Consider the following 27,048-nt stretch of genomic DNA (forward strand, 5'->3'; position numbering starts at 1 on the left):
TGTGGCACAAACAATGCCATATGGTCGGGGAATGCAAAGGAGTGCAAGCATTTGCAAAAAAAAAAAGTGAAATGCCATCTTGAACAACAAGAGAAGGGCATTCTCACAGGAGAGGGTCAGAGCTCAACTACCAGTGCCGTGGCATTTGTGACACAAAACAATTCGTCCCCGAAAGCCAATCTGTTGCGGGTGTCACTCCCTGAGATCCCTCGCCCATTATGCATTAATTGAATGGCTATCATATGGTATTCATGCTTCAGTCTGTTGGGATTGTTTGTTAATCTTAATCTTGGAAATCAAATTACTCTTTTGTTGGACGCAAATTGCCTCTTTTGTGCCGCTGTGAATGTTATCGGTTTCTGCCTTAATATTGTGCTAGATCTGTTCGAAATTAAACATTATTGTGGAGCTAATGCAACCAGAGTCAAATTACGTTACAATAACACCCTTTGGATGTGAGCTAATTGAAGTTGTAATGTTCCTCGAGAAATACGAGTAGCCACGCGGATGGTAAAAGACACAATGCTTGACCCCCCCGGGACTTATTGGGGATCCATTATCCTCAGTTGGAAAAGTTGAAACTGGCCTTTTTTCTGTTTTAGACCAACTTTACATTAAATAATTATCATTACTGTAATGTAATGACCATGAAAAGATTCGATTTGCAATGAAAATTATGTTGGGTGGAAGCTGCTCCCCTAAGGGTAGGGCTGGGCGATATGACTTAGAATCAATATCACCATTATTTCAAACTTGCAATTAAGGCAGCACTATGTAACTCTTGTAATGTTGTCCAGTCTCTGTGTTAATACAATATAACTTATACAATTGACATAGTTGTATTTTGTCTCCATGTTGGTCAAGATTCAATGTATCCCCTGAGCAAGCAGGCAGGCTCTATTAGCTCAATGGTAAAAGTGTCAGCACTTGGCGCAGGAAACCAGGTTCATAACCGGGATTGAAGAGGAAAGTAACTTATTGCAGCTTTAATGAAAAAAAAAATAGAAAAAAAAATAGCAGTTCTACAAGCTCACAACTTGTCGGGATGTGTTGTGTTCCTGTAGATCGGCTTTTTCCCCACTATTTTTGCACAACACCATTGTTAAAGATTGATTTCTTTTATGTTTTATTTTTTTATTTTGTCAGGGACAAAGCACATTAATCAACATGTCAGTTTTCACATCAATGTAAATGAGCCAGATTTAGCCATGAGCAAATTTTCATCTGTAGTCCCTGGCAGGCTGTACAAAAGTGAAGGTATGGCTATCCATACAAAACATACAAAACATACAGTACAGTACAGTACAGTACAGTACAGTACAGTACAAAACAGTACAAAACAGTACAGTAAAACATTAAGGGGACATAATTATAGCAAGTTGAGTGACTCCAGTGACAGATGGAGCAGATAGTTACCCATGAATGTAGGTTTGACTTGCTTTAAGCCACCTCTTACAGTTGAAGCCGATAACAGTAAAATAGTAGTAAATAGTAATAGTAAAAGGCTTGACTCATTCACTGCCAATAATATTTAACCAAATTAGCCCTCTATGCCAGATATTTTTCGATTTTACCTTTTCAAGTCTATATAAATATTTTTTTTAAGTAAGTCCCAGCCCGATCTCGAACACGGACACGCAATTTTTATTATTGCTTGTTTATTGAACAGCACTTTGAAACAGTTGTTTTGAAAAGCGCTCTATAAATACTAGTGCTGTTCACCGATTAAATATTTTAATCCCGATTAATCGCATGATTTAGCTAGTTAATCGTGTGATTAATCGCAAATAAGTCATCAGCTTTTATCAGTTCACAATGTAACTTAGAGTTATATCTTTCAAGTCTTTCGTGGCCCTATTAACTTGGGAGTGGAAAAATATGCTGGCTTTATGCTAAAGTATGTTAATCTTTTATTCTAAATCAATTAAAAAACCCAAATAAATCATAATGGTATTGCATTAAACAGACTGCAGCTGATGGGTATAAGGATCTGCTAAATTTACTTAATACCCTGAATACTGTATGTTGGTTTATTTACTGTTGAGTGATAAAACAATATTGCACATTAAGCTTATCATCTGGAGACCACCCCAAATAATTGTTGAGATAATAATGTTGAGAAACAGTGTCCTAAACTACGGGTAGGCCAAATGGCTATAATATATAAATATGCGATTAAAATAATTTATCGCGATTAACATAACGGTGAGTTAATTGCGATTAATTTAGTTAACTCGCACAGCCCTAATAAATACATTTACCTTACCTTACCTTACCTCTGCATCATCCAGGTACTCCATAGACAGGAACACGGACCTGGAGCGCTTCTTCAACGTGGACGCCCTGAGCGGAGTCATCAGCACGGCCAAGCCTCTGGACAGGGAGGTCAACTCTGTCCACAACCTCACCATCCTCGCCATTGAGAGCCGTAAGTATATTTCATTCGATTTATTTGAGACGCAATAAAAACCTCAGGGTTTACAGCAGTACGAGGATAAACGCAATAAAGACAGTTATTTCCATTGCGGTTCCTTTCACAAATGACAGTTAATAAGTTAAAAGCACATTGCAATACAAAATAAATGACAGTAAGATATATAAAAAAAAAAAACAAGTGCTCCACTATCTTTCCCAAGACAAATGACCTTCTAGACTCTAGAGGGACGTCTCTGTCGGGTGGAAACCTCATATATCCCAAAGCTGTTACATTTCAGGATTCAAATTCCAAAATAGCAAAAGTAGCAGTCACGGTTATGCTTGTGGATCTGCTACTTGTTATACTTGTGTGTGACGCTGATCAAGTAAGCTTCAGTGCCAATGACGTCTCTTGACGTCTTTTTTTCAAAAGCCCTGGGTGCCAATGACGTCTTTGACGTCTTTTGTGTTTTTTGTATAGATTTCTTTTTTTTTTTTTTTTTAAGATGTCAAAATGACCTGAGATCAGAGAGATGGTTTTCTCTGTTTGTGTGTTGGCTCCCTCGTTTAGCTGATTGAGAAAATGTGTGTCCATTCTAGTGGATGGACACTTTTTTTCATTCAAACAGCTCTATCTCTGGAACCATTTGTCTGATTGACAAAAAAATATATATAAAAAAAAACATTTTTTTTCATTGCATAGTAAAGAAAAACATACAAAATCGTGGCACATCTACCTTGGAGCCATTTTGGCACTTGGCATTGGGTGAGTTTTACACAAGAATGGTGCACACAATCCAGCAATTTACTGGAGATTTTTTTGCACCACACTTTTAACAGCAGACATACAAGCTCACGTCGCGTCGCAGATGCAGCCGCTGTGAGCTTGTAGATCACACTTGGCTGCGGCGCCGGAAGCTCCGTGCAACTTCTGCGCAATGCACGATGGGATGTTGGAAAGTTGTGGATAAAACACTGTTGTTTTGTTTTAATAGTCATGCACATATTCTTCCAATGCATGCTAGGCCTTGTTGAGAGATTTGGAATAGATTTTGAAGCTCTTGAGTCCAATACTGAATTAATATTTAATGTGTAAAATCCATGATATTTACATTGAAGTCAATGAGACACTAGTAAAACTGTCAGAGGTGGCGGGGGAGAGGTGCGGGGATTATGGATGCTCAGCCACGACGGAACAACATGACTGTCCTGTACCACCGATGCATACTGTATGTTTTACATAGTTTTACATTTATCATTTTATTTTGTTTGTCTGCTCAATGTTGCACAAAAGATCACCCTGGTCTGGGTCAGGAACAACCTTTTGTTACCTTTTCAAGGTCCACCTGTCAAGATGGCCTGGGCCCACTCACCCAAATACTGTACCACTTATAGAGTAAATAAAAGGGCTTTATTCTGCTTTTCAAAAGGCTTTTGTATACACACTAAATCATTTTTTTCCCTGTCAAAGTTTGTCCATATAGATTCAATTAGGGCTGTTTTATTTTATTCTTTTTCAATGCATTGGAAAGTGGGCCCACGGTTTGCTGATCAGCGCTGTCCAAATCGCTGTGACAGGCCTGCAAATCACCTTTATGAACTTGTCACTAATAATACTTATTGACAGTTTTTTGAGCTTGTTAAAAGCAACCTTCGATTACACCATCGCAAATTCAAAATGCGTGGACCCGTAGCGAGTACACTCTCAGAGTTACAGACCTACAAGGATCTGTTTGGTTCCTAACTATCAATAATTTAGCTTGGGGACACCCTGGAAACCCCCGAAAGACCACTGTTTCAGAACCTTCGAGAGTGGGCGAGTACGGGCGACCTCACTTTAGACTCAAGAACACACAAATCAGAATGATCCATCTGGTGGCATCGATTGCAAAGGAGGAGGAAGTTGTCGGTCAGTAAAGCCTCGCGAGTCGCCTCTTTCCTGTCTGCCCCAAGATGAGTCACCGCCTCACACACACACACACACACACACACACACACACACACACACACACACACACACACACACACACACACACACACCACGCCTCTACAGCACCGTGCGCCCCCGTGGGGCCCATATCCCACCCCCCAACCATCCTTGCAACATGGAGTCATCAGGGTCACGGTGAGATAGGGCTGTCGGGTAATGTTAATTCACATGCTGGGGGGGAGGTAGGGACGGCCGCGCTGACCTCCGGGTCCTCCCTGAGCTAGCGGCGTGCGTGCGTACGCCTCGCACAGAGGGGACGAGTTGCTGACTAAGGGGGCTGGGGCGACTCTCACCCACATGTGAACTATAACGTCGTTGTCGGGTGGAAACCTTGTATCTCCAAGTTTCAAATTTGTATGTTCTTTCGCAGAGTAAAGCCCTGCTTCATCATACAAGGCCGTCGCACAAAAGTAGTGAAAACAGCAGATCTACAAGCACACTTTTGTGCTTGTAGATCGGCTGTTTTCACTAGCTTTTATCATTTTTAAAATGAAAAATGCAAAACGAACGGTTTTGGACATACAAGGTTTTCACCCAACAACGACGATATGCTAATTTGACGCGGGGAGAGGAGAGAGGCCCACACACGTGCCCTTTGTCTGTCGGTTCGTCTCTCAAACAAGAGCCAAGGTCGCGATGGGGGGGGGGGGGGGGGGCTGTTCCTTGTTCCTCCCCTCTCTCTCTCTGTCTCTTTCCTCCCCCTCGTGCTGTCACCACACACGGCAGGGGGGGGGCAGCGGTTGCCGCCGTCATCGACGTGAAGACGAGACGTGTGACGAGCGCTTTAAGACAGCCGTATCGGTGCGAGTATAAAAAGAACAACAGCAACAAAGCGAGATGCCGGCAGTTACTTTATAGCCGTCACAAAGTCACAGATAAAAACATGTTCAAAAAGAACCATATCAATGTTTTTTCTTTTCACCTTGTTATCTCTTTTAACCTAAAAGAAATGATGTTTCTATTTACATGTTTTGAAAGGACTGTGCTCTCTCGCTAGAAATAGCAACAAAGGGGAGTATAGATAATAATAAAGTGAGAATAACGTGTGAAATGTCACAGCAGTCCCTTTGCACGAGATACTCGCCTTCTGACACGATACTTGAGTTCTTTGTTCTGGTGCTAAAAACGTCCTTTGAGTTCCACAAACTGGCAACGGCCCCCCACTGCTCTGAATATGCATGCCTTATGACCAGGGACGTGCTGAGCCCCTGATTCAGCCCGGGAAAAAGAATTGGAGAGGCCCTCATTGCAACTCCAAGATTTGCCATTTCAGATCATGACAAGTGACAAGCCAGTGGGCCAATTACATGAGTTATATTTTGTTGTTGTCGGGTGGAAACCTTGTACGTCCAAAACCGTTTGTTTTGTATTTATCATTTTAAAAATGATTTAAACTTGTGAAAACAGCCGATCTACAAGCACACAACGCCTCGCACCGCGAGGCGTTGTGTGCTTGTAGATCTGCTGTTTTCACTACTTCTGTGCGACGGCCTTGTATGATGAAGCAGGGCTTTGCTTTGTGAAAAAAAAATTAATTTGAAACTTGGAGATACAAGGTTTCTGCCCGACAGTGACGATTTACTTTGTTGGCAGCCCATCCCCCAAAATGGAACGAGGGCCGACATTTTTTTTTTCTTTTTTCCTAATGGCCGGACTGGACCGGCCGGGAATGAACCGGCCGTTCGGGAGTTGTCCCGCTTTTCCCAATGACCAGCACGTCCCTGCCCCCACTGCTCTGAATATGCATGCCTTATGACAGTATTTATAGCATGGGATCCTCAACAGGGGGTCCGGGACCCCTAGGGGTCTTATAGGGGTCCGCCAAATCTTTGTGTGATGGGGAACATTAGCCGAAAAAATGGTCGATCTACAAGCTCACAACGCCTCGTGCTGCAAGGATTTGTGAGCTTGCAGCTCGGCTATTTTCAGAGAGTTGGTATAGAGGAAAAAGAGCAGACCATGTACATAGCCAACAGTCAACAGTTGACTAAGTATTGAGGTTTTAAAAGGTACCATTTCTGAAAAGACACATCAACATGAATCCAACATATGAATTGAAAAGATAATGTGTAAACAAACAAACAGACAAACAAAACATTAATTGACACAACACTGATGATAGCGCTGTCAAACACGTTTATGAAGCCATCAATGAAAAAGTTTAATCTGCAACACAATATATATGGGTATTCCCCAGAATCCCTTTTATGCCCATATATGAAGATCCCCGATGTCATCGATATATATCACTGGCCAGATGGCCAAGACATGGCCCATATCTGTGTGGCTGGTTCAGATAGGGTTCTCCATGGATGGGCATAACATATATTGTATGTTGTGATGTCATCAATATGAAGCCCAGGACTTCATATGGGAATGCCCATATGGAGGAAGACAGCCCATATCTGTCCGGCTGGTTCAGAGAGAGAGAGAGAGAGAGAGAGAGAGAGAGAGAGAGAGAGAGAGAGACTCGGAGGGAGGTTTGTGTGCATTTGAGCCGCATGCAGTCACTTGCGCGTCACGCGCCTCATCGAGACCCAGCGCCAATGACAACAATTCCGAGGCCCTGAGGCGCTACGCGTCCTTTTTATCACCGTCAAATCAGCCTACCCCCCCCCCCCCAGAATGTCACCTCGCGACACGTCATCTGTAGTCAGCATGGCGTCAACCGCCACCCTAAATCACCGTCCTACCGCTCAAGCTGCAGGCATTAAGCCGGCGGTGCGTGGCAGACAGGCAGACGGGGGAGTGTTGCCGTGTCTGCGTATTATAAGCCAGTGGTTTTCAACCCTTTTCACATCAAGGTCCATTATTTATTCAGCATTTGAGCCACGGACCACCTTTTGATGACATTTAGACTCTCAGACCCTAAAGGTAGAATATTTTGTTGTCGTTGGATCAAATTTTGTCCACAATTGCTCCACAATTGTTTTTTTTTTCCAAGGGGCGGGTAAAAAAAAAAGGCTCTGGACACAATTGGTTAGACCAGACCAATACAGGGCCCTGATTGGTCACCCAACTCTTCAGGGTGAGGAAATGGATTCACAATTGGAGCAGGGCCAGACCCAAATCCAACGAGGGTACCGGCGGATTGGTCTGATTCCAGGCTACTCAAGGACCACTGGTGTTCCCCGGACCACTGGTTGAAAACCACTGGTATGAGCGACTTTGGGGCTTGTTCTTCGGTAAAGTTGTTTAATCCAGTGGTTCGCAAACATTTTCATGTCAGGGACCTCGCAAATCAATATGTATTTGTCCACGGACCCCCCATCTGAAAATATTTTGTGAAAAAAAAATGTTCTCCTTTCAATTTGTAGATGTATTACCTTACTTATTGTATTGATGTATTACCTTGCTTATTGTATTGATATATTGCCTTGCTTATTGTAAATTGCTCTGGATTAAGATCGTCTGCTAAATGCCTAAATTGTAAATTGTAAATTGTAAGATTTGTTTGAAAATGCCAGATCTACAAGTGTGCCGCATTGCGACATGTGACATGTGAGCTATTTTAGATCAGCTATTTTCGAATAGCCAACACGTAGGTTTAAAGTGCTCATGTGGCCTATTATCGTCACCTCTTCTGGGCTTGTTTTCACAGACCAACGGTCGCTTGTTTCTCTTGCAAAATCTGGCAACACAGGCAGACTGACGAGGGAGGGGGGAGGAATATAAAGCCTCACTACGCAAGAATGACGTTGTTCACCCGCCGTGGCGCTCTTCCACGGCCCGCCACGGAGTGTAATTAGCTGGCTGATCACTTTGGCCCGATACCCACCCGAGCAGCCGGGGGATGTCAGCTGAGCTGGGCCAATTGGATATTTCATTAGAGCCAGCACTTTTGGATTAGTTGCCTCATTTCGCTCGACCTTTGTGATTAATTAAAAACACATGAGGAAAGATCAATATTCCATAAATTGGCCCGAGTGCCTAAACACGCACATTTTTTTTTTTTTTTTTTTTTTTAAGGCAGAGTGAATGATTAAGTTTGCTGAAAGGCTGGCACTGGCAGGACATGGAAACTAACTTTCATGTCTGTCTGTCTGTCTGTCTGTCTGTCTCTCTCTCTCTCTCTCTCTCTCTCTCTCTCTCTCTCTCTCTCTCTCTCTCTCTCTCTTCCTTCCTGATGCTCTTGGTTTTGTTTTTCGATTGATTGAATACTTTTTTACTAGTAAGACGCCTCAGGGCTAGCCTGATTTCAGACTCAGCTGACACTTGAGTCTGACACTGTGCCCCGTCTGAACGATTTACGGGGAGGGACTTTTGTGCGGCCACACGCGAGTGATCGCGACGCACCGTGATCGCGACGCACAGTCGCGGCGTGTGTGTGTGTCTTTCTGTGCCAGTGACTGCTTCCACACAGAAATGCGACCAGATCATTTAATCAACATTAACAGCTTGTGTGTGTGCCTACCTGCCTGGTGTGTGTGAACTTCGTTTGAATCGTTTCAACTGCGCGGATTGGATACTCGTTAGACCCACCCCCACCCCCTGCGCTCATTGGAAAGCCGCAATTTTGGGTTGCTAAACTGCCGATTCATTTACTCAACTCCAGACCAGAGAAACAGTCCACTCTGAGAGTGGGCGGGGTCTATGGGCTGGAACCAGGCTATCTCAGGGCGACAAGCGACCTGAGGTTGCGCCACAGTGATGTGGACATCAGGGCTGTGGACATCAGGGATGTGGATATCGGGGATTTCCATATATGGGCATAAAAGGGATTTGTTCCCCTGGCATCACAGGGATCTCCATATCTCCATATGTGGGCATAAAAGGGATTTGTTCCCCCTGGCATCACAGGGATCTCTTTAACAGGGCATCATTAATATTGATGACATCAGGGAACTCCATACAGTATACTGTATGTGCATAAAAGGGATTCTGTTAGTGTGACATCACAGTGAAGCCAGAGCGTGATGTCAGAGCGGCAAACCCATTCTGGTAGAGTGGTTCCCCTGACATCACAGTGACGTCAGAGCATGAGCACGGATTTCAGTCATTTTGGATTTCATAGAAGCATGTTGTCACTGTCGGGCACTGTGTGCTTGTAGATCGGCTGTTTTCACTAGTTTAAATCATTTTAAAAATGATAAATACAAAACAAACGGTTTTGGACATACAAGGTTTCCACCTGGCAACGACGATGTATTCTACATATAAGCATGTTTCGCAGCAAAAGATAATAGGCTATCTACAAGCTTACAACGCGTCTGGGACGTGTTGTAAGCTTGTAGCCTTTTTTCCTGTTATTAGTTATTTTAAGATTAAAGTTATTTGAAGTGGTCATGAACTAGCGATAGAATATGTTCAATCTTCTATAAAACCCTAATGATCGCTCTGATATTTCATAAAAGCAAAGGTCAAAGCCACAATCTGGCTGGCTGATAAAACCTAATTATTTTTTTACGCATATAGCTTGAAACAGCGCTAGTGTGTGAGCGTGCGTGCGTGCGTGCGTGCGTGCGTGCGTGCGTGCGTGTGTCTATGAGAGAGAGAGAGGGGTTGCTTGGCGGAGCTCATTTCACACTGTTTCACAAATCACACGTTAGGACTTGGCCATAATATTTCGTGAGATTTTATTTCGCTTGAATACAAGATTACGCAAAATCAGTGGTCAAGGTGTATTCATCAGTGGTTGAAAAAGTACTCAAGTTTTATACTTAAAGGGGAGAACCACCCATGTTCTAGCCTGGCGGGGCCCGACGTTATCTGTGTTCATTCCTTCCACAGTATAACGTCTGGCCTTTGGCCTATTGGCAGCTTGAAAAGTGGGCGGGAGTACTTGCCTTGACAGACAGACTCCTCTAACCAATCACCATCTCTCAGCCAGTCGGAAGAACGGCAAACAAACACGTCTTTTCGGCCGATAAACTCCACTAGCGCATCCTCCGTGTTGCTTTTTAATTGTTGTAATTGATTCCAACTCTGAAATAACTGCACTTATTGATTGTTTTATGGTTAGAGCGTTAACTGTTACACTTTTTGCATCGCGAGGGCAGCCATTGTTGTTTTGAAAATGCTGCAGCCTGCAGCATGCATCTACGTCACCGTCGGACCAATCAGGGAAATCTTTTCACTTGTTGTCAGGAAGACTACGTTTGTTGTGCGGAAGCATAGTGCGGAAGCAGTCACTGATTGGCCCCGATCAGAGAATAATCGGTATACTCGCTGCCAATCAACGGAAGTCCAGACGTTATACTGTGGAAGGAATGAGTGAGTGAACGCAGATGACGTCGGGCCCCGCCAGGCTACCCATGTTCAACATTGAACTGTCATTAATATAGCTTTGAGTTGTTATGTGGAAATAAGAAAAAAGTCCCCCCCCCCCCCCCCCCCTGTTGCCTAAAACTGGAGGATTGATTGTGGGGTTTGGCTTGCAAAGTACACCGTGATGATGTCATTTGTTCTTTTATCGTCGTTGTCGGGTGGAAACCTTGTATGTCCAAAGTCCAAACCCGTTCGTTTTGTATTTATAATTTTAAAAAACAATCTAAACTAGTGAAACTAGCCGATCTTAACGCCCCTCAAACCTACGTTTCACCGTCTATCCGAGTGATATGGCCATAGGCCTACTGTATATGGAGATCTCTGAGGCAACAGCTTATTCGTGTCCACGTGTGCACTGTGTAACTGGGAAAATGTGATGTGTATCGCGTAGGTGCACTGATAAGTATTGCACATTTATCTTTACGTTGGAACATGGAATGTGCCACAAGAAAGCTCAGCTGGGGCCGGATTTGGCCCGCGAGCCACCAGTTGAATATCACTGCTCTCAGTAGAGTAGTTGCGACCGTCAGGTCGCAGTTACTGTCAAAACCTCCACCGGCTGTCAGTCTGTCTGTCTGTCTGTCTGTCTGTCTGTCTGTCTGTCTGTCTGTCTGTCTGTCTGTCTGTCAGTCATGTCACGTCACACGTCACACTTTTCCCCACTCATATCTCCGCCACCGTTGCCCCTATCCATGCCAAACTTTGCACACTCACTCCTTGGCTGCCAAACCACAACCACCACCCCTCATTTCTCACATGACCCTCCGATTCTTGCAAAACACATTTTTGGACACTGCTCCTACAGATGTTGCCCTAAAATCACACAAAGCGGTACACAGTATGTCTACAGTCATGTCATCAACATGGATCTGTCCCATTTAGCACCACCATCAGGCTGATTTTGTCAAACACATTTTTGGACACTGCTCCTACAGATTTTGCCCTAAAATCACGCAGAGCGGTACATGTGACCTGACGGTCACCTGACGGATTAGGGAGTCTTACTGGTATATTTACATTTGTGTCTTCTCTATGTCTTTCAGAGGACCCGACCCAGATTGGAAAAGGAATCACTCTCATCACAGTGCAGGACATAAACGATAATGCCCCAGTCTTTGCTATTGACTACGAGACGCTCGTCTGTGAAAACGCCATGGCAGGACAGGTAAGATATCAAAGAAAAAAACGATTTACTTAACATATGGGATGCCATCAAAGGGTTAATGGAACTCACCAGGGCGCGTGTGCGTGCGATGTGCGTGCGGGACTCGGCCTGTGTAGGATCGTTAATGTTCCAACGGCGATAAACATCTTAAGCGCTTTGTTTGGTCCCGAGAAGTAAACAACGCTCGCCATATTACAATGTGCGTGGACGGTGGCATTCTGCAGACCTGTCTTTGCTGGCCTGCTGTGCGCGTCGCACAAGCCAGTGACGCGCGCACCCTATAGGGCCGCAAAGTGTTATGGGTAATGTAGTGTTTTTGCTAATCTGGCGATAAAATAGTAATATTGATTATTATGTATTGGTAGAAACTCCAGGAATGCCAATTTTGATATAAAGACGTTTCCAGACGTCTTAATGGCTATTTTCGCAGCCAATGTGTTAAGGGTAATAATAAGTGTAATAATAATAATAATAATAATATTAATACATCAAACTTATATAGCACTTTTCATGGTACTCAAAGTCGCTTTACAGAACAAATAAAAACAGCTTTATTAGGACAAAAAATAAAAAAGCAGTGGTTAGCGCTTCGCCTCACAGCTAGAAGGTCCTGGGTTCGATTCCCGCCGGGGGACGCTGTGGGCGCTGGGGGGCGTGTTTCTCCCTCCGCATCATCAGCGCCCACACCCTAGGTGGGGTCGGCGATAGGGCCTTTCTGTGTGGCGTTTGCATGTTCTCCCCGTGTCTCCTAGGGTTGATACCCTCACAAAAACATGCAGTAATCCTGGTCTCAATAATGCCTCCCCCTGGCCAGCCGGGGCGCTTGATGGAGGGGAAAGGAACTGGTTGGAATAACGTGTTCCTTCCACGCGCTACGTCCATCCCGGGGAAATCCCCCCTGTCAGGTGAAAAGAAACAACTTGGACAACTCATGCATTGAAGGAAGCATGAGGTCAGTCCGTTGTCTCCCCAGGCGCGGCAGAGGGAGAGCAGAGCCCAGGATTACATAGGCAATCGGCACTGGGTGAAAATGGGTTGCAAAATCGTGGGATAGAAATGATATATATATATATATATATTTAAAAAAAAAAAGAGCTTTCTGCCTGACAGATTAGATGTGATGTGGGTTCCACTGCTTGCACTGACTAACACATAGATTGCACACAGATCATTATGCAGTAATAGATCCATACATTACACAAAAACTAGTTCCGTAGTAGTCCCATCCCCTTCACCACTACCCTCTTTGTAATCTTTCTATCTGTCAAAGTTTGATTCACAAAGGCAAACCGGCTGTCTCTCTCAAAGCCATTAAATGTCTTTCTTGTGGTTCCAAACAATGCCGTGGTGGATCCTCTCCCCACTATAGAGGTTGTCTCGGGGAGATGGTCTCAATTAGCATTTAGCATGAGTCACAATCCTCCAGATTAAACAGAAGGTCCTATCGTGTGTGTGCTATATGGTTCATTAGGGAACGACACTCGCTCACATTCCCCATATACTGTCAAAGCCCTGCAAGATTAATGACTGCTTGACTCTGCCTGTGGTCATATACTCCACACAATCATATCACGCCACTAATATGATATTTCACGCCGAGGATGGAGTGCGTGGTTGTCTGCCGCGGTTTGATTCTTAATTTCGATTGCCCTCATTGTAATTAAGACAATCGCACCGGGCACTCGTGCAGAAATAGCATTGCACGCCGTTTGTTTTGCAATTGCAGCTAGAGAGAGAGGGATTGTCATTTGCTTGGAGACATGTCTGTTTTTTTGTTTTGCTTTTTGTTTTCTGGGAAAGGTATGTCAGAGGTGTTGCCATGTCTGCTTATTATAAGCGACTTTGCACTCGTTTTTCTGTGAATTCGCTTGTAAATGTTGATTGTTGCGGGTTGTGTTTATTATTATTATTATTTATTTATTTTATTTTATTTTTTTGGGGGGGGGCTTCTTTCATGATTTTGTTTAAACCCAGTGTTTTTTTTTTGACCGAGGTTTTCTGCCTTTAATATTGATGGACAGACAGAAAACAGGGAGAGAGATGGGGTAGACATGGGGTAAATCAAACCCACAATGCACTGTCAGCCTACATTTCTAGCCTAGGTGCCCGCCCCGGACCACTAGGCCAGCAGTCCTGGGCCAACCCAGCGGTTCTTAAACATTTTCTTGAAAAGGACCCCCACATTAATTTGTATTTGTCTGCAGACGGCAGACTCCTCCCATCTGAAAATATATTGTGCCATGTTTTATTTAGGAAAATGTATCTACAAGCTTCTAGATCGGCTATTTGCAAAAAGCCGCAGCCTATAGTCACTTCTTTAGGGCTTGTTTTCATAGACCTGGGTGCTTATTTCTCTACCAAAATCCGACAACACTGGGGCTGTGGTGGGTGTGCAGTGTGCTGCATTCTTTCACCGGCGTTTTAGCAATTTGGCCTCATTGTCGCTAAATGACTTGTGAGTCCCGCAGCAGCCATCCGCCTGCTTTTGGCATTTGGAAAACACAGTCAGAGGTGAAGGGTAAAGTAGCGTGCAGAACCGAATAAGGACGATTGATCAGAATGATGCATTGTATTGGAAATGGCCATTAGGGCTCTTTTAAATAGTTATTTGCATTCGTGTTTCCGAGTTGTTTGTCAGCCGCGCTCGTGGGAAAGGTATTACGGGAATAGCAAATGATTTCATTTGCCAAATGAGATTGTATATTTCATACATACATTTTCCCTTGTGTGCATTAGGCATGGCCACTGTGTGGCTATTTTCCTTTGCAGTGAGGTTGCAGGCCTTGCAATAACTCTTCCCTTTGTTGCTGCACCAGATCTCTGTGCGGTGCTTTGATATATGCCTTTTATTATGTTTTGTTTCAGAGGTCAAATAAATCTTATCCGCACCATGCAGAGATTCTCCAATTGAGTTTGTAAAACAACTGAATTATACGTAGCTAAACTTGATTTCGTACTGTACTTAGTTGAAGATAACTATCATACTGTGGCTTGTTTTCAGTGGTGTAAATACATTTTATTTTTATTTTTTTCACTACGACTATTTGAAAACTTGAGTTACTAGTGTAGATTTTGATTATCTAGACTAACAATCTACAGTATCTAACTAGCTATGGATACAACAGGTATTGCACAACTGGATGTCAATGGTGACTATTCTGCCCAACGGGCACCGGTCTAGTTATTACACATGTACATTAACCACTTCAACCCTACAGTATGTACATTTTGGCCATTTGAAAGTTTGGTATAGCCTACATTTTATACATTTGAAACCTTGTGAAATGGTACCGTAAGTACATTTTGACACCAATACTTTTGTAATTACTCAAGTACAATTTGAATTCCAGACTTTTACTTGCAACATTATTAGTATTTCAAATTGTGGTGTTGATTCTTTATTTTAAATTTTTCCACCACTGCTTGTTTTTTCTTCCCCCAAGTTTGGAGTGAGCTGCATTGCACTGGAACAAACAAACATGTCGTGTGTACACTACAGCATGTCAGTGAAGACATCACATACTGGAGGCACACTGCCAGAGGGCACCAAGGCTATTCTGGGGTTCTGTTTCTGGCACTAAAAAAGGTCTCTGCACCATTTTGAACTGTGGTGCTGGTCACCAAGATGAAGCTAGAAAATGAGGGCAACAAACATATTATCATCCCTGTCAGGTGAAACTGTTACTTTTCAGGAAATGAAAAAAAAAAAGAAAAGAAAAAAGAATGTCTCCTCCAATGGTTCCAATGTAGTAATTATTATTTATCTCTTGTTAATATGTAGGCCTATTACTTTGTGTTGTTTGCAGTACCTGGCGTCATTATTTTCGGCACGTCATTATTGTCTATTCCTTTTTCTTTACTCTTTCTTTTCTTTTGCGTTTCTTTTTTTTTCATGCAAAAATAGCTAATAGTCAGGGAATTTTAATAAAACCCTGGGAATAATTTCCTTACCAAACAATTTCTTCACCAATGTGTACTGTTCGTAAAGGTGTCTAGTAACATATCTAACAAAGATTGAAATTGAACATCCCTAGCAAAATATTTGACAGCTAGGGTAATTCTGGGTCTCATTCACTTACTATAAGTGAAAAAAATCACTCACGAATATGCTTTAATTAGCATGTTAGGGGTCTAACTAGGAGTTTTTAATTATTCTGAATCCATTGCAAGCATTTGTTTTGCACGAAAAACATTCATTGGGCCAAAATCAGACGGGAAAAAAAAAACATGGTTTAGTGATGAGTCATCACTTTTCACAAGGTGTATGGGGTCCATTTTTGGCCCAAGGAATGTTTTTCATGCAAAACAAAAATTAATGCTTGCAATGGATTCAGAATAATTACAAACACCTAGTTAGACCCCTCACATCCCACTTAAAGCATATTTTTGGGAGTATTTTTTTCCCTTATAGTAGTATAGTAAGTGAATGAGACCCAGAATTACCCTAGCTGTCAAACATTTTGCTAGGGATGTTGAATTTCAATCTTTGTTAGATATGTTACTAGACATCTTTACGAACACATTGGTGAAGAAATTGTTTGGTAAGGAATTTATTCCCAGATTTGACAAGTATTCTGCTAATTTTCCCTGACTATAAAACCCGTTGTGAGCTTGTCTATTTTCGCTATCCTCAGTGGTGGAAAAAGTAATCACATTCTTTACTTAAGTCCGGAATTCAAAATTTACTTGAGTAAATATACAAAAGTAATAGTTTCAAAATGTACTTAAAGTAACAAAAGTAAAAGTACTCACTATGCAGAATGTCCCATTTCACAAGTTTTCAAAGGTTTAAAATGTATACAAATCTTTAGAAAATAGCAGATCTACAAGCTCACAATGTGTCGCATTGCATCGCACATTATGAGCTTGTAAATCGGAAGATAGTTTTTCAGTAGCCTAATAATCAAAATCTACAAAGTAACTAGTAACTAAAGTTTTCAAATCATTGTAATGGAGTCAAATAATATTTGCCTCTGAGATGTAGTGGAGTAAGAAGTAAAAGTACTGAAAGTTGGAAATACTCAGGTAAAGTAAAAGTACATCAAAACGGTACTTACGTAAGTACAGTATTTGAGTAAATGTACTTAGTTACTTGACACCACTGGCTATCCTATTCTATCCCATAAGCTGGCGGACGATCTGTTGACCAGCTCTCTCCCAGTGTTGTTTTTGACAGCACATTTAAAATGCAATTTAGTTTTAGTCATAATTTTAGTCACCTGAAAAGTTTTAGTTTTAGTCTAATTTTAGTCGACTAAATATCATAAGATTTTAGTTGACTAAATCTACAGTTGATTTAGTCAACTAAAATGCATTTTGGCAGGCCTTGATGACATCGTAATGACTGATTTTACACTTGGTTGCACGCTGAAAATAGCCGATCTACAAGCACACAACGCGTCGCAGCACGACACGTTGTGAGCTTGTAGATCTGCTATTTTCAGCATGCAACACCTGATAGCAACCAAACCGATTTTCTCCTCCACCAGTCCCTCCCTAACGTTTTAGTCTAGTTTTTATTTTGTTGACGAAATTGTCAATATATTTAGTCTTAGTTTTAGTCATCACAGCTTAGTTTTTATTTAGTTTTCGTCAGTGAAAAAAACGCAGTCGACAAACATTTTTCGTCATAGTTTTAGTCGACAAAATCAACACTGCTCTCTCCATGGCTCTCTGTCCTCGGCTCTCTCTGAGATTCAAGTCGATTGAGTCAATTCTCAGATGTTATCCTCCCATCTCTCCTTTTGTCTCTCTCGTCTCCTGCCACATTGCAGCAACATCTTTCAAGGGCCTGGGTATCGGCTGATGCGGCCGTAGTCGCCCCACCTCCAGTTTTCCATCCTCGGTCCTGGGTGCGCCGCACAGCGTTCTTGAGACAACAATTGTCTTCTAAATCGTAACAGTTTTCTGAAAATCTTATGCTATCAGTCATGTCAAGGACCCCCCAAAATTTATTCCGGGGACCCCCAGAAGCAAAGATTTGAGTAAAAAAAAAAATCTGTCTGAATTTGGGTTTTGCCTCATGCTAGATGCAGAATAGATACACGCGATCATCCCATAGCTTGGAGGGCTGTTCGAGGGCTGTAACCATGGTGATGGCTGTAAGTAACCGTGACAACAATGGAATAAGGCATAAAAATGCTAATATACAGCAAGTGACAAACGGGCTTCGCAGTTAGGTCAGGTCAGGTTTGTTCATATGATGGTCATGGCGATTCAGATCAATTACTCCAGCCACCGAGGAGAAACGGTTCAGACAGACACACAGACAGACACACACACACTCAGACAGACAGACATTCGGAAAACTATCTGTTAGATACAGTAACACTTCTAGCCCCCATAAGTCGGGTTAGGGTGAAAGATTGCCACCCTAACCCTAACCCTAACCCTGCCCATGAAAGATTACGGTGCATCTTGGAAATGGGATTATTGTGTCTAAAAAGACATATTTAGCCACTTGTACTGTACGCATGCCCCCACCCACTGAAATCAAAATCATTGAAATCGCTAAAATGATAGAAAGCAGTAAATGAATACATTGTGACACTAATTTTTTTTCTCTAATTCCAAAATAAAAGATGAAAAGTGTTTTTCCAACAAAAGTTGTAAAAAAACAAAGTCATTGTCATTTAACATAAATGAATGTGTCCTGAACGTGAAATCTTAACAGATATCAGTGTGGTGCAGATTAGGCCAGAGAGCTAATGATAGGGAAGGCAACACAAAGCCATCACTTACAATCAGACTTTATAGATTCTTACTGCCGGCCATGGCGACAACAGCCGTTGGCCCTTGACAGCATCATCAGCAGGAAAAGTTACAGGTTAGGGCAGATCTGTAATTACTCAGCCGAAACAGACAGATTGCTCGCTGGATGCTAGCGGTGTAGTTTGAGCCGCCGGGTTCCCTTAGGTGTTGGCTGGGAGCTGTTCTGTTGTGAAGTCAAGATGCTTTCTGGTGACACACAGGCAGTGTTGTGCAGATATTGCGAGAGAAATAAAGCAACCACGTCTATGACAACAAGCCCAATTCTTTGAGACATACATACGGGTATTTAGGGGCTTAATTGGCCCGAGTCCGCCATTGCTTCTCCGGGTGTCTTTCACCATTGGAATTGCAGTTTATTTCGTCATACACACTTCTAGATCGACTATTTTCAGAGTTTGACAGCCGCACGCAACCAAGCATAAAATGACTTGTCTTAGTCCTATTGGATCTCTTCTTCTCCATTGGCATTTTAGTATAGTTTTTATTTGGTTCATTCATAAGCCTATACGTAGTCATAGTTCTAGTCATCATAGCTTAGTTTCTGTTTAGTTTTTATCAGTGAAAGAAGATTAAATAAACACTGTTGGGAACTAAGCATGAGGAGGCCCATGCTGGACTTTTGAAGTCGGACAATACATATATTCCGATTAGACAAGACCCATGGGCATCTTTTGAATGCTCCGGTGTGCGGATCTTAGAAACGTAGAATATTCATCAATTGTTACCTGAAGAATTGGGCAGTCAATGGGTTAAATCCCCATCCCCCCCATAGAAAAAGAACGACGGTTGACATTTTGAATGTGAAAACACCATTTGAATTGCAACTAGCTGTCAGCTGTCGGTTAAGCAGTCTGACTGGGTAGACGGTAGACTTGTAACCTGTCACACCGTACAAGCCTCCAACCATCCACTTCCCTAATTAAAACGTCCCTATGTATGAGTGTGTGTGCGTGCTTGTGTGTGCTCTTGTGTGTGTGCGCGCGCGCGCGTGTGTGTGTGCGCGTGTGTTTGTGTATGTGTGTTTCCACCCTCGGCAGTGTAGCAGTGAGCAGAAAAACAAGCAGTTCTGCTAACTGCATCTGTTCGCCCGCACATGCAGTCTCTTGCTCCCAGTGAGCTATAGCTAGTGTCCCTATCTTGGGCATGTCATAATAATAGACTTGAACGTTAGACAAAAAAATAGGCGAATGCTCAGTGAAACAACAGATCTACAAGTGCACAATGTGTTGAGTTGGCACGCGATGCGTTGCGCTGCATCACAAGCTTGTATATCGACTGTTTTTGCCAAAGTGGGGGGCGACCACAATCTGGTTCTACCCAAATTTGGAACGTTGATTGACTGATTGATTGAATTATACTTCATTAACAGTTTGCAAATAGTAGGCCTACCGTGGTACGATTATACAATGGTGCTAAAAAGATAACACAAAAAGCTCTAAGGATGCGTAAGACAGGTTTCTTTCTAAATTGGCCTAAAAAATCTTCTTAATTCCCATCGAAAGGTGTCATTCACTGCCGCCATTTTCCTTTTTCTCCTTCGTAGTACATACCGGTGGCGGTAATAATGTTTAGTTTTTGTCGATGACATGTATTATTAAGTACATTTTTCATGTTATGTTGATTAATTGAATACATACTAGGACAACAATTTATTTTGTTATCCTTTTAGCCTTAATGTCTGACTGTACCTCATGCTGTTATTTTCTGAAAGTATTCAATCATTCGCTCAAAAGTGTAGAGGGGTTGAAGTGGTGAAAAGAAAAGTGTCATTGTTAGATATGAATTATGTATCATAATTCTATGATTTGTGTACGAGGCTCATATGACCATATAAGGATATATTATGAACTGAACTTACAGTATAGGAGACCACATTTTGGTCGGATACTGTAAGCTCAGGCTAATAGATTACAGGTCATAGTAACTTTGGTTGCCCTGACTACGAAATCAGGCTTGTTTTGGTTTATACTGTATGTCACTAGTGGAAAGTTACCAACACTACGTGTCACTGTCTTCCTTGTTATGATCTGGGAACGAATCAATGAGTCCCACGAAGATCTTACTGTCATAACTGTACTCTTTATACACTGAATGTTAACTTCCATCTTGGAAGAGAGAGATTTAGAAAGCTACCACTATGGTATGCTCACTGTCTGTCTTCCTTGTCTGACTCTCTTCAAATACAGCAATCTAAGATATAGTCCTTTGGCTCGTCTCTCTTATTTTGGTTATGGATTTATCCATATTCCATACTTATTTAACTTTATTCATAATTTATTTAACAGTCATCATCCAGTGGTTTGTGTTCACAGCCGCGACAGAGATTAAATAATGACTGTAGCGATGACTCCGTAGGCTGTGTAGAACAGATTAGCAGGGAGCAAATAACCTGCCATATTCCAGGCCTAATTAAGGGCATCTTGTGGCGCTGGCTCTCTCCAGAGACCCTTGTTACGGATCATCTGTCTCGTGCCACATTATTAATTGATATTATGATAGGGTGGAGGGGGGGGGGGGGGCACGGGGGGCTTCCGAGGGGCACACTATGATAGGGTGGAGGGAAGGGGCATGGGCTCAAAGGGTCACGCTCGACAATCACTTTGGTGTAACCATTACACCCATGGCTGGACTTACTGCTGGCATACTGCTGCCCCCAATCTGCCACCCTGCCCCTCTCTATCACAATCCATCACTATAGGGACTCTTGGATTGACTGGTGTTTCCACGGGTACCATCCATCTCTGTTGTTGTTGAAGGTTAGTCCCGTTGAGACCATGGCCAAGAAAGCCAGCGGTAAACATAATAATAGCAACACGACATAAAGAATATGTCTGTTACATTCGGTGCAACATTTCACATCTGTAATAAAAGTGAAACTATGTTAAGACTTTTAGGTCACTTGCTATAAGCTCTAAATTATTGTCACCTGCTAAAATAATGAATGGGTCTAAAATAATTTCATTTGTAAAAGAAGAAACTGTTTAAAATATTTATTTTCTATTTCTGTATTATTTACATTTTCTATTTGAAATAATTCATGCATTAATGTTATGGTTACTAATCTTGCAAACCATCTTTGTGCACATGCATAGCTCACACTGGTCGTCTTTGTGTATTGGTGTAGAGCAGAGCGGACACTCTTTTCAATTCAGACCACTGACAGGAGCACACTGCCTGTTGGTATGTAAAACCATGCTAGACTATAGAGTAACTATAGCTGCTAGTTGATAAAGCAGCCTTCTAGTGATGTACAAAGCACTGGGTAATGTTTCTCTTTCTCTATGAAAACGTTTGCACTATAACCAGTAATACTATAAAGACGATTATTTGCAGTAGGTTGCTGTGTGTTTGTTTGTTAGCATCTAGCTAGCGACGATGCTGGCGTGCCTTACTGGCACAGTAACGTCAATCACTGAGAGATGTTTAGGCACAGTCTGTGCTCACTAAGCATTGTGGGTAATGTAGTTTGCTATTACTTCGAGCTGTCTTTGATTGAATGATTGAAGACTTTATTAGAAGTTTGCATAGGAAAAGGTACAGTTTCATGACGGTACAGTTCACTGGTACAAGGTCTACTAAAAGGAGATCCATGAAAAGACTAAGCTTATTTCCACAGGAAACCATTAAAGTATCTCATATAACATTGAATGACAGACAAATAGAACACAGTACTATGCAGTAGATATGTAAAGAAAAACAAAAAAGAAAACAGTAAGTCTAAACAAATAGTATATACAAAGAAGGGGCAGGGGAGGGTAGGGTTGGGCTAGATTTGTTTTTTTACTGTAAGTGGTTTTTCAGGGCAATTTTAAAGGATGCTAGTGATCCACACTCCTTTATGGCCTTCGGTAAGGCTTTCCACATTTTGGTGGTATAGCAGAAAAACGAGTTTGACCCTTTGTTGGTTTTGACTCTGGGTTGGAAGTGATCTGTGGCGCTGCCTCTGGTGTTGTAATTATGGACATCCTTAATGTTTATAAAGTATTTTGACAGGTACTTGGGTATCATAGTGGTGTAGTGTATCTTGTACACCAGGCCCATTGCAAGTTGCTGTCATCTACTCTGAGCCACCCCACTCTTAACTGGTGCGTAGCGGTGAGGTGAGTCTGATAGGGAAGGTTAAGCAGGACCCTAATTAGTTTATTTTGGGCTGTTTGGAGTTTAGTTTTAAGGGCTTGTGGGGCGTCACGATACCATACGTGAACTCCGTAGTCAAATAGGGGCTGGATTATTGCACCAGCTATGGTCTTCAGTGTGTTGAAATTGACCATTGGGGCGATCCTCTGTAGGAAGCGTCTTGTGTTAGAAGTAAGACTAAGAGAACTAAATGCACTTTACACTGTGTGTTTATATGAGCCAGTCGAACACTACATGATTGAGAATGGTTTATTTTCAGCTTTATGTCCTGTGCAGTATGTCAAATAAATATCAACAGATAAGCACGAGTTGTAAACAAGTGTGAATCCTGTCAAACCCTTTCCGAGGGAGAGGTAACATACGTTTAACAATATCGGAACAGAAACTGGGGCCACAAGGGGAAAAAAACACCTCAAGGCCTACCACTTTTCAGTTAATTAGAGGTGTTGCATCCAGACATGACACATGTCAAGTCAAGTGACACCACAGCGGTTGTGTGTGCCGACTCTATTTAAAAATGGCACTAACATTCATCTCCAACGTGTGTCTCCAGTGTTGTGTTGAGAGCTCACAAGCCGGGGTGACAAAGCCACCCCAGCTTGTGAGGAATCATGACAATAAATACATTTTTTTAATGCAACTATTAATTAGAACGCTTTAAAAAGGGGCAGGGTACAACACTGTGTACATCATTTTTGTCAAAACTGCAGAAACTACACTCCCACAAAGCATTGCGAACACAATTATTTCCTGAAATGTATCCCATAAGCGTCTAGCAGATACGCAAGAAGGTTTAGGAGTAGAGCACTCGTTTTCACCAGCGTGGGCAGGATAGCTACACACCAGCGTCGGCAGGTTAGCATTTCACCAGGTTAGCATTCACTAGCATTAGTTTTACTGAGGTTAAGGTTAGGGTTAGAGTTAGGGTTAAGGTTAGGGTGAGGGTTAGGTTTTGGTGCACCTCTGCCGCGGTCCAAGTGACTGCAATGGAGCGCTCCCTACCTCTGGTTCAGCCAATCACAAGTTTGGGTCCTAAACCATGTCCTAAACCGCCTTGCCATCCACTAGACGCATCCCATAAACCATGCTCAATTTAGTTATCCAGGCCAGGTCCCTGTAGGTTGTTTACTTCAAGAGTCAAGGCATTTTATGTTTATTTTTTTATTTTTTTTATTTACATATCTACTGCATAGTACTGTGTTCTATTCGTCTGTCATTCAATGTTATATGAGATACTTTAATGGTTTTCTGTGGAAATAAGCTTAGTCTTTTCATGGATCTCCTTTTAGTAGACCTTGCAGCAGTGAACTGTACCGTCATGAAACTGTACCTTTTCCTATGCAAACTTCTAATAAAGTCTTCAATCAATCAATCAATGTCCATTGTATGGTCCAGATTGGGGATAGATGTAAGAAAATGTGAAAAATGAACCCCATGGGACATTAGTTGACCACGGCAACAAGCAGAAATCATAACTAGACACCATAAGGGTCCAACATGTGGTATAAAAAGAATACACGTTAATGTATTTGTACAAAGAGAAATATAGATGTGTTTTGAACATTTCTGGTCATTTTTCGCTGTTTCTGTCCTGAAATAGGGTCAAGATGTGTTTTAATGTTAAAAATGATGCCGGAAATTAATTCCTTGTGTCAACATCATATAGATAAAATGTGTTTATTTGTCCCTGTAGGTTGTTTACTTCAAAAGTTATGGTATTTTATGTTATGTCCATTGTATGGTTCAGATTGGGGATAGATGTAAGAAAAGGTTCAAAATGAACCCCATGGGACATTAGTTGACCACGGCAACAAGCAGAAATCATAACTAGACATCATAAGGGTGCTTAAAAAACAGGTTTCGAAAACATGTCATTCGGGTGCTGGTAGACCCCTCTTTCCTGCCCTACTATCAATGTCAGCAAGAACAGACCAACATAATTGAGAACAAGACGTAGAGATGACACTTGGTGCTTTATTGATCTAAAATGTGGAATTCAAGCTGTGTGTCCGTGTGTGCTGGTGTGTGTTCATACAGACGTGTGTAGACTACTGTGTGTTGCTGCTTTTTATGCTTTTGTGTGACCAAATAGGGTGTTAATTTATGAAAAAAACAAAAAACAAAGAAATTGCCCGACAGCAGTGCTTTAAAAGAAACGTCGCTGTGTGAATTGGAGTGCAGGTGTCAGTAGTCTTCGGTGTTGTTTAGGCTGTTGATTCCACAGAGACTCAGTAGGGAGCGAGGAAGCTGTGTGAACCACTGGCCCCTCCGCTGTCACAATTAACACGTCCTCTGGTGACAGCTGTCTTGGCATCGTGCTAATGACAGACTGCCACCCATTTAGCACTGCAGGTTATTTATAATAATATTCCTGCTTTAGCTCCACTTTCAATCATGGGTGCAATCTTTGTTGTGTGTGGCACCAATCCTCTGGCGTAAAGTATAGCAGTGATTTTTCAAACTTTTTTATGTGTCAAGGACCCTCTAAATTAATATGTATCTGGCTGCGGAACCCCATAAAAAAGAAATATATATATACAGTATGTTTTTTCTAAAAATAAAATAAACTAGGAAGGTGTAATTCTGGTAAATTGCAGGTGTGGTTGCACTGATGCACGTCGCAAGGAATCCACTGGGAAATGAATTCCGTCTTCTTGTGTGAAGTGAAGCATGACCAATCCTGTCTGATTGGACATTATATTGTCCAAGATATCTGGCCTTACAACCCAGATAACTTCAGTTAACCCTTTTGCCGCCATTTAGGTTGTTTACAGTCTGCTCACGGCCATCAAAGTAGCTTACCTTTGTGAATTTATAGAAAAAAAGCCATCCATTATTTCCTATCGCAGTCTTGTGTCAAATAAAGCCTCATCGCTCACGGAGCAGTGAAAAGATCCACAACAGTATGGGGGCGCCATACTCCTCCCCCTCTGTTTGCATCAGTTTTCAGACATAGAAATAGAGAAAGTAAATCCAGGCTGAGAAAACCACCAAAGAAGTGATCCTGCCGCCATTATTGTTTATGTGCGCTCCAGATTTGAGACTAACGTTACGGGAGCTGCTGCTACTGTACACACACCGCGCCACTGCTTACAGTGCTCGGACGGGGAAAAGAACGAACGCTCGTTATGGCACGGCGGACACGTGAAACAAAGAACGAGCGCTTGTTTAGCAGTAAAATGGTTAAAAGGTTAACAAAAACAGGTTCCCTTAGCTGGCATAAAAGCAACCACACAATAATAATAATAATAATAACCTGGAACACATTTTGCTGTGGACCCCCTGGAACACGCTTCAAGGACCCCCGGGGGGCCCCCAGACCCCACTTTGAGAACCACTGGTGTAATCAGATGTGGAGGCTGGAATTTAAACCACCTTATTCAAACTTTGTCATCATCACAGGATAGGAGTGTACTAATGGAACCAAATGGACCCCATTTGGTTATGTTAGTACACTGTCAGAGGTAAATGAACATTGAAGACTTCAATGCATCTTCTTCTTCTTTTGGCTGTTCCCTTCAGGGGTGGCCACAGCGAATCATCTGCCTCCATATCCTCTGCCTCCTCTTTTGTCACACCAACTACCTTCATGCATCTCCTCTTTGGTCTTCCTCTAGGCCAGAGGTCTTCAACAGGGGGTCCGGGACCCCTAGGGGGGCCTCAGAGTTACTACAGGGGGTCCGCCAAATCTTGTGTGATCATGTTTGATCACTTGAACCCTAGCATCCCTATTCTTAATGGAACATTAGCCAAAAAATAGCAGATCTACAAGCTCACAACGCCTTGCACTGTGAGGCGTTGTGAGCTTGTAGATCAGCTATTCTTTGGCACAGAGGTTTGGTGTAGAGGGAAAAGAAGAGCAGACTAGTAGGGATGTTCCTAGCGACCAATTTCACTGACGTGTACACAGCAATTTTGAAACCGAATATTCGGATATCCGAAAATGAATGTATGAATTTATTTATTGACATTAACACAAAGAAAATAGCCAAAATTGAGTACATTTCGATCTATTTGGCTAAACCTCATTTGAAAAAGATATCAAGAGTATATGAAAGCCTTTTAGTAATATTTATACTATTGGAATCTGCTCCAAAATAATTAATTACATCACCAGTGAAAGACGTAAAAGTAGGTTAAATACCAATTAACTCCCCAGCGCAGCGCACCACAGCTGGACTGATGGCATTCGCAGCCAATTTATGATTAAGACTACTTTCTCCATGTTCTCACCTCAAAATGGAATATTCTTCAGATGAGCGGATCACACTGAGGCAGCAGGCAGAAGCCTACTCGAGCCGAT

General features: G+C 42.2%; 1 protein-coding gene across 3 annotated transcripts in view; it reads left to right on the forward strand.

The window, feature by feature from the left end:
• Positions 1 to 27,048, forward strand: part of cdh7a (cadherin 7a) — a gene marked incomplete at both ends in the record, with an annotated part of 322,682 nt that overhangs the window by 236,385 nt on the left and 59,249 nt on the right. For all 3 annotated transcript variants that reach the window (XM_080752329.1, XM_080752330.1, XM_080752331.1), the window contains 2 exons: positions 2,292 to 2,428; positions 11,716 to 11,837. In XM_080752329.1, the coding sequence (XP_080608455.1) occupies positions 2,292 to 2,428; positions 11,716 to 11,837 (259 nt within the window). The remainder of the gene's footprint in view (positions 1 to 2,291; positions 2,429 to 11,715; positions 11,838 to 27,048) is intronic.

The sequence above is a fragment of the Nannobrachium achirus genome (assembly GCF_963921795.1).
Source record: "Nannobrachium achirus genome assembly, chromosome: 21".
NCBI classification, from domain to species: Eukaryota; Metazoa; Chordata; class Actinopteri; order Myctophiformes; family Myctophidae; genus Nannobrachium; species Nannobrachium achirus.